Source organism: Arachis ipaensis, chromosome B8 (assembly GCF_059453495.1).
Source record: "Arachis ipaensis isolate K30076 ecotype BB chromosome B8, ASM5945349v1, whole genome shotgun sequence".
NCBI lineage: Eukaryota > Viridiplantae > Streptophyta > Magnoliopsida > Fabales > Fabaceae > Arachis > Arachis ipaensis.
Window position 1 is genome coordinate 19080658 of NC_142443.1, and position 8941 is coordinate 19089598.

General features: G+C 30.2%; 1 protein-coding gene across 1 annotated transcript; it reads right to left on the reverse strand.

The window, feature by feature from the left end:
* Positions 1-1457: 1457 nt before the first annotated feature.
* On the reverse strand, positions 1458-5485 carry LOC107612678 (BURP domain-containing protein 6). The gene is made up of 4 exons (XM_016314384.3): positions 5246-5485; positions 4520-4616; positions 3161-3389; positions 1458-2216 (listed from the first exon to the last, which is right to left on the reverse strand). The coding sequence occupies exons 1-4, from the start codon at positions 5285-5287 to the stop codon at positions 1697-1699; spliced, it is 888 nt and encodes a 295-aa protein (XP_016169870.1). The 5' UTR covers positions 5288-5485; the 3' UTR covers positions 1458-1696.
* Positions 5486-8941: the final 3456 nt, after the last annotated feature.

The following is an 8941-nucleotide window of genomic DNA, read 5'->3' on the forward strand; positions in this document are numbered from 1 at the left end:
GATCTATGTCGTTAAGTATATTAGGATGGTGATTGGCGTGGTTTAGTCACAGCATTTAATGTAATAAAAGCTGCGATAGTTCCATATCTAATGTATGAGACAAACCAGATTGTTAAAGTAATGAGAGAAATAGCATTCAGATGCGCGCATAAAGTTTATAAGATGTGATTATGTCAAGAAAGAATATATGTATAGCCCAAGTCGGAGATTGTTAGGAAATTATTTAATTTCCTAACATATTTGTGGGCAATACATATATTAATTATACTCACAAATTATGCTATTTCAAATTAAATGACTTATATAATGATGATCTCATTTATTATTATAAATGCTAAATTGAATAAGTCATTATTACTTTTGATTTAGAATTAAATGAGAATAAAACTGGTAAATGAGAAAGTATATTATCTTTTGTTCCTTAGATAATTATCTTTTGGATTTTAGATATATTATCTTTTGGACTTTAGATACTATTTTATTTGGGCTTAAGGGTTTAATGAGTGTCATGCTCAAATATAAATAGGCCTTCAGGGTTTCGGTCCCCAATATACTAAAGTCGCCTTTGTTACTCTTTCCCCATCAAAAGAGTCACAATTCAGCCGCCTAGAGATACAGAAGACTTTGGTTGAGAACGATCGAAAGAACCACAAGATCCAAATTCTTCCATCAATTTCTGACTCTTATGAGTAAAGGTACGCTTCCGCATTATGTTATATTTTTGGTGATTCAATATGGATGATCTAGGGGTGCACAAGACCCGGTCTGGACCGGGCCCAATGACTTTGGGGCTAATTTGGCCTAGCTTCGTTATGGCCCAGTCAGACCCGAGGTTTCAATAGATGGCCCCGATTATTTATTAAATCGGGTTCGGGCCAAGTTTCGGGTCACCCGGCCCCGACCCGTTGGATCCGTGTAGTTATTTGCTACTTAATATTTTGTTGTTATTGGTTGGTATGACACTATAAATTATTATTATTATATTAATCTTGTGTTGGTTGTTAACTTTGTTTTAATTGTCTTTTGAACTTTGAATGTTTAATGTGTAATTAATATAATTATTATTATGAAATTTTAAATTATTATTATTAGATTCTAAATTATTATTATTATGTGAATGTTGCAATGTTATGGAATAATTATTTTCCAAAATTTAGAGGTTCAAAAGATGTAGAATCTAATTTTTGGTGATGTCGTGATAAAGTTGATCAAGACTCGGGCTTCACCCGGTCTAGACCCGGCTTAAGTGTGGCCCAAAAATAACACGATTTCATCGGGTCTAGGGTCGGATAAGGGTCTCATAAATAGACCCGATCATTATTTAGGGTCGGGTTCGGATCACGACGAACCCGGCTTCACCCGACCCCATGTGCACCCCTAGGATGATCTGAGTTATTAAAATTAATTTATTCCAACAACGATTCTCATCAAACTCAATTTTTATCATCACTCCATTATTTTAACAGTACCTTAACCAACTTATATATAGAAAATAATTAATACATACAGGATCATAGCTATAAATACCAGCCAGTAACACATATATCCTACATGGATCTCCATACATCAAACCTTATTATACCTTGTTCGATCTACTAGCCAGATATGACATTCTAGCATTCCACAAATTCAACATCTCTTATTTAGATAAGTAGTTGTTTTCTTGAATGCAGGAATTTGTATTTGGTTGGTCTAGCTAGTAAGATCCGGGCACCCAGAGAAGGGTATCGGTGGCAAGAAAATGACAAACGGGAACAGTTCCAGGCTTAACATTAAGTTGCATAAAAGCAGGATTATCACTAGCCCAATGCCTAGTATTATTATGGCAAATTGCTAGAGCTTTAGCTTTTGTCCCATCTTCAATAGACACCAATGGAACATTATAAGCCCTTGATTCCACTTTGTGGCAGTAGAACACAGCATAAGGGTAATTCAGTTTGTGGCACACTACAGCTTTATCACCATTTTTTGTCACTCCCTTCAGCACACTGTATTCCTCTGCCTCCTCATTTTCCTTCTCCAACTCTGTTGAAAGTAGTTTTATGTTCTTCCCAAGCTTCAAAACCGCAAAGTTTACCAATGAGTCCAGAGAGGTGGCACAGTATTTTTCCTCCCCCTTAATGGCAGGGCTTTCGCAAAGCTCAAGTGTGTCTTTCACTGTCTTAGCATCGGTTGACTCGGCCTCTATGCCAAAACGCTTCAGAATCTCTAGGAGCCTGAAATTGGTAATGCTTAGTGCTTAGTGACTTAGTCATAAATGCTAATTAGAGAATATAAATGTTATTTGTATATTAAAATTAAGAAAAAGTCTAGGGGTGAGCAATTTTATTGAATTTTGGCTAGCATGTAACCAGTAGAAAAAGGTGAGCCATTGGATGAAATCTCACACCAATTTCACACCATTAAATCATCATTGATGGCTATTTGATGGCTACTAATCACAAAAGTTATTGTTCTCCTAGCATTGCTCTAAAATTAATCATTAAAATCAGTCACTAATATATTTGTGTGTATAAATATGTGTAGTTTAATTTATTTTTAATGTGAATTTATATTTTAATTTAATGTATTTTATATACAAATATATTGATAATTGATCTTAGTGACTGATTTTAATATACACAAAACGTAGTTGTTAGAGAATAACACAAAGTTATCTTATTTAATTTAACATGTATAATTTTATAATTATATATTTATTATATTTAAAATTATCTATTTATTTTAATAATAATTAATGAATATAAATAAAAAATTGAACTATTTGATTAATTTTTGTCATCTTCTAAACATTTTTATATTATTAATAGCAAAAATATTAGGAAAAAAATATAAAATCAATTCAGAACAACCGAAGTTACCTTATTTTATATTAAAGTTATTTATTGTAGAATTATAAATGTTACATACATTAAATTAAAAATATTAAATAAATAAGATAACTTTAATTTATTATTCATTAGTATTATTGTATTAATATTTTAATAGTTAGTTGTCTTTTAATTTGTTACTAGATATATCTTAAGTTTATTTATTATAAACAGTTTTAGTCTGCAATAATACAATGCAAGAAATAATAATTGATACATTTAAAATTGACAAGGGATAGATTTTTAACAATTGTTGTCAATAATTAGTATAATAATCACTTCCTCAATACCTGGTACTGGAAAATGGGGTGATCTTTGCAAGTGAGTTTGGTAAAAAGGTGAAATCACTAGAACGCTTAGGGAACTCAAGTTTGAGTTTCTTGCCAGGATGAAGGTCTTGTTCAAGGAAAAATGTGACATTCAGCACTGTATCTTTGAGTCCATTAGGGTCCCTCAGTTTGCCATAGACGTCAACATCTATTTTGTTGTTGCTTATCTTAAGTCCTCGATCGCCAATTCCTTATTAACACCAAAAGGCGAACAGAGATTAGATAGTGAGATTATATTCGGCAAAAATTGAGTGAATTTCAATTTAATTTGAGAGTAGTTTCCTTTGTAACAACCACCACCACCACCATAAAAACTTAGAGAAACTCTTTGGCACAGTAATTTTTAATATTTTTTTGTTATTATTTGATCAGTATAAATATTAAAATATTTTTAATAAATAAAATTTATTAATTTATATAAATAAATTATATTAATTCATATATATATATTTTTGTAAATATAGGTATAATTATATACTTATTTTATGTAAATTTATATAAATATAAATACAAATTTTTACTGACTAAATATTAATAAAAAATAATAATATTTATTAATTATATAGCATTGTTTAAAAATTTATTCTAAAAATAAAAATTAATTACATAGATCAAATGATATTATTACATTCTACTACATCTACAACAGTGAGACCATGCATTTACATATTGATTTTCTTTAATCCCTTTGTGTAGGATCTTTTTAAATATTTGTCTATTTTTATCATTTTCTATTTTTTATATGATCCACTCTTTTAAATAAATGCATTATTTTTCTCATGTTCAAATTACCTATGATGACAATATTTTATTATCTTTTGAACAACAGGCGGTGTAATATTAAATACAAGTTTTAATCAATAAAATATTAAATACTATTTATTAATAAGTAATAGTCTAAAAAAAATTTCAGTGCTCATCACTCGTTGTTAAACCATTATTTATAATTTTATTTAGACAAAATGATACATTAAAAGTTAAAAGTTTATATGTCATCTTATTATATTTATAATTTGTCCAAACTCCAAAGTCCAAATAGATCATTATTGAAGAATGGAAATAGTATATAAAAAATAATGAAAGAATAAATTTCCTAAGTGGAATGATTAAACGACCAAGAAGGATTCTTTTGTCCTTCCGTTTGTGTAATTTTTTTTTTCGGTTCCTTCTTGTCTAGTGTACTTGTGTGTAATGCAAAGAAGATTAAACGACCAAACAACTGAAGTAGATGTAATTAAAGGTTAAATATGAGAAGTGGAAGAAGCGGAAGAATTGGAATCTGGAATCTGGAATCTCAAATTCATACTACTACATACTGACCAGGCTTCGTGAGATCCCTTAATGCTTTAGGCATGTGATCAGGGTTTCCCCATAACATCTCATTTGCTTGGACATGGCTACCTAATAAGAATGCAAGCTGCCAAAAGTTTCAATTATTATTATTATTATATCAAAAACAAACTGAGCATACATAATAAGTGATTTAACATAATACTTTTAAAATAGAGAAATATTAGGAGATTATCATAATTTATTGTTTTTAATCATCAATTAATTATTTATGTTTAAAAGTGTAGACTAAAGTATGTTGTGAGATTATTAAATTAAAGAGAATTAGATTAATGATTAAAAGTAACAGTTAGAATAATAAATTCTGATGGCACTCTAACATTTTTCTTTAAAATATGAAATCGAAGAGAAACTTCTAAATAATAAATATAAATATAATAAAATTATTTATCCAAAAAATTTATTATGTTAGGCAAAAAGATCTTTTTTTATTTGTATTATATTTAAATTATTTGTTTATTTGTAAGAATAAATTAAAGATAATAAAAATTAAATCCTAAATAATTATATATCCAGTATTAGCAATACTAGTCAAATTCTTTTAGCATAACAATTATAATTGGAAAAAAAAGAAGTTACTAATATATTTAATGTATTGAGCATTTTAAATATATCTAATATTAAAAACTTGCCTTAATAAATTATAACAACTTTAAGGGCTTCACTTTTATTTTTCTGAATAGAGATAAAACTTACACAGAAAAGTGCCGATATGAGGCCACAGTGACCAGACTCCATTTACTTCCAGGCTACGAAATACTTAGGACATACAATACCAACAATTTATAGAAATTAAATGCATCTAAATTCAATAAGTACTGTGCATAATTCGGATAATATAAAAGTTGATCAAAAGCCTATGGATCTACTCCTTCCACGTATCTATTTTGGTCATCTATCGTTTTTCGACCTCCATTATTGAGCTTACAGGACGTAACTCTGAATTTTCTACTTTCTTTCCATCCGTTAATATTACACATCAATCATATGCCGGGGGACGGGGACTGATGATTATTTTCATGTCATATATATATTTTCCAGCTATTTTAAGATTTAATACAACAATAATAATAAAGTTTTATCTCACTCAATTATGTATTATACAGTGATATCACATATGAAATCTAGTTTGATTACCTCATAGGCTCATACTGAGAATTTTTTTTAGATTTTCTTTTATCATTATCTATTGATTTATCTCTTATTTAAGACTCGTTTGGATTGATTTAAAAAAAAATATATTTATTTTTTTATTCTTTTAACAAAAATTTGTTGTTAATAGATAAAAATTATTTTACATTTAAATAAGTTTTTTTTCAAAAAAATCTTTTAAATATTGAAAATATCTTTTATTTCTATTCTTTTTAAAAACAAGGTATTATTAGTTATTTATTTATTTTTTTAATAAAAATATTTTTTTTAAGACATATCTAAATTAAATAAATTTTAAATTAAATAAAAATATTTTATTTAAAAAAATATTTTTTCACTAAAAAAAAATCCAAACCAACTCCTAATCTACTCTTCTCATTGAATATTACCGGCACTTTCTTTCATATACAAAATCACCTACGAGAAGATTTCATCCTCTTTTTTATAACGAGTGATATTCTAATTTTTTATTATGCTTATACGTGTATGATTATTCATTTATCGAAACATTTTTATTCTTCCCAAAGTAAATTTATGTTTATATTCTTTACTATCTAACATTCCATTTCATAAAATATAACTAGGCTAATAATAATGCAAAAAAATTGTCCTTAAATTTAAAGTGTATTTTTGTCCCCCCATATATTTAAAACGCATCAAAAAAACATTTAGCTATTTTGACTAAATTCTATGATTTACACCTTCCTTTATTTTTTTTTTTTTTGTTATTTTGAATAACAAAATCAAAATACTTAAATCTCTTCATTTGTTATATATTGTCCTTTTATTTTTCACTTTTGTGTTAGTGTTTCATCTGCTAAAAATTTCCATTCAATATACTCTATCTTAGAGTGACTAATACATGAATCATGTATCTCCAAAATTTGTTTCCACATATCTAACTTTTTAAATCTTTTTGCAATTCTCCCATAACAACGATTTTATCAGCAAATTAAAGTATGCATCATAGTGCAAGTTTTTGGATATGCTTAATAAGTACCTCTAAGAACAAGTAGTGTATGTTAAAAGATATGGTATTTTAGATAACATTGGAATAATTAATTCTATACCAAGTATGAAAATTCCACTGATACACTACTTTGATTCTCACACTAGTTGTAACTAATTATATAGTAAATATCCTTAATTACAATATATGAGTTAATAGTCAAAATCGTCCTTGAAAGATATTTCGATTTTCATTTTCATCCTCGAAAGATAAATTTAATCAAAATCGTCCTCAAAAGATTTAAACTTAATCACGTTAGTCCCTCCGTCCATTCTGTCACTAACGACGTTAAGTTTGCTGACGTGGCAATTAGCTTCACAACTCAACCCAAACCAGATCCGGATCATACCCGCTTCCAATCTAACCCAAACCCAAACCCAGCCAGAAATAGTGTTCTTTCTTCCCACATTCAACAGCTTCTTCATCTTCTACCTGAAGCTCCACCACGCTGCCGCCCTGCAAGGTGTTCCACATCATCGTCAGTCCCTGTACGTTCCTCTACCACGATGCTGCCAGTCCTTACCCGCAGTTCTTCTCTTTGTTCCAATCCCATAATTTCTTTTCTCCTCCTCTTCCATCCCTTTCTATTATTCTTTTTGCCACCAACACTGAAACCCTTCTTCTCTATTGATTCCTGATTTAGATGAACATACACACTTGCTACTCTATACCTATTTCTTATTTTTCGGGATTTCAATCCCAGAACCCCAGTTGCTCAAAGATTGAAACTTTGATATAATATATGGGGTCTTTGTTCCAAGTCTCCCAAGGGTGGTGACAGGGTGGTTGCCACTACTAATAGAACCAAAGAAAACCATAACAGCTACAAGACCAGTGTGCCTTCTGATTTGGCACCTGTGCCTCACTCAAAGGAGGACATTAACAAGCAGAAACGTGGTGCTGAGAATGCTGCAGGGACTGGTGTTGTTGGTAATCAAAATATTGGTTAGTTTTATGTTAAGCATTTGATTCCGATTGAGAGGTTGGCATTTTGGGAATAGGTAGCTGCTGTTTTGCAGAACACCCTCCACCCAATGATGCAGAGATCGCCGCCGCTGCGCCCTCTAACTCCTCTCTATTCTATTCCTCAATCATCACTGCTGGCTTCTGGTGGAACGTGGTCTCTTCCTCCACTGCAACTTGCACCGATCTGCTCTGCTTGTGTCAGTCTTCCTCTGTGCTCTTCCATGGACACCGCCAAGTTGGAATAAAGACCATCACTGGAAGAATAGCATCGACGAAGAGGCAGCAGCTGTTGGAACTGGCATGGAGGCTGTGAGACGTGTAGAGGAGAAGGAAAGCTGTTGGATCGTTGGGTTGGGGCTCTAATTTAACTTCATTAGTGATAGAATGGACGGAGGAATTAACGTGATTAATTTTAAATCTTTCAAGGACGATTTTGATTAAATTTATCTTTCGAGGATGAAAATGAAAATCGGAATATCTTTCAAGGACGATTTTGACTATTAACTCTACAATATATATACAATTTTTATTCCTTTCTTCTCTAAAATGTTTAGTAGAATCTCTCTTTATTAATACCATGTTATCATATAACTAAATTTTTAATAGTTAATAATACTGTTTAAGAATTGGAGCGGACCGACAAATTTGACTAAAAAATCGATGAGCTTATAATCCGATTGGTTTGATTAGTTCTTTGGACCAGACTTATAGTTAAACTAGTCAACAGTGGTCAAATTTGTTAAAATTGACTGATTTGCACTTCGAACCGCTCCTAACCTGCATGGATCCACAATGCACTAGCATACTGCCAAACCACGAAAGAAGCTTCCGCAGGTAAATTAAATTCAAAAATCATGATGAGGAGAAAGGTTCGAACAGGAACACTATGGTTGAACCCGTTGTCTGATTGGTTCAATTAGTGTTCTGGACCAGACTTGTAGTTAAATCAGTCAATGAACCGATTTATACTTTGAATCGCTCTGACTTGCACGGGTCAACGATATGATGCACCAGCGTATCGCCGAACCAATACACCAACAAAAGTTAAATTAAAAAATCATGAGAGAGAGATTCGAACAGAAGCATCATGTGATGCTTCTTAATACTATATATGACAAAAATTAATCATATAGTAATCCTTGAATTTAATTTTATAGATATTTAATTTAATTTTAATTTATATTTTTAAACTAATTATATTTTTAATTATGTACCATTATTAATAAAAATATAAACTTTACTAAACATATATACATTAAAAAGAA

Excerpts from the sequence above, each read along its gene's own strand:
- LOC107612678 (XM_016314384.3), bottom strand. The coding sequence starts at position 5,287 with ATGGAGTCTGGTCACTGTGGCCTCATATCGGCACTTTTCTGT. Across the intron at positions 4,617-5,245 it reads TCATATCGGCACTTTTCTGT|CTTGCATTCTTATTAGGTAG; the intron begins GTAAGTTTTATC and ends AACTTTTGGCAG. Across the intron at positions 3,390-4,519 it reads AAGGGATCTCACGAAGCCTG|GAATTGGCGATCGAGGACTT; the intron begins GTCAGTATGTAG and ends GGTGTTAATAAG.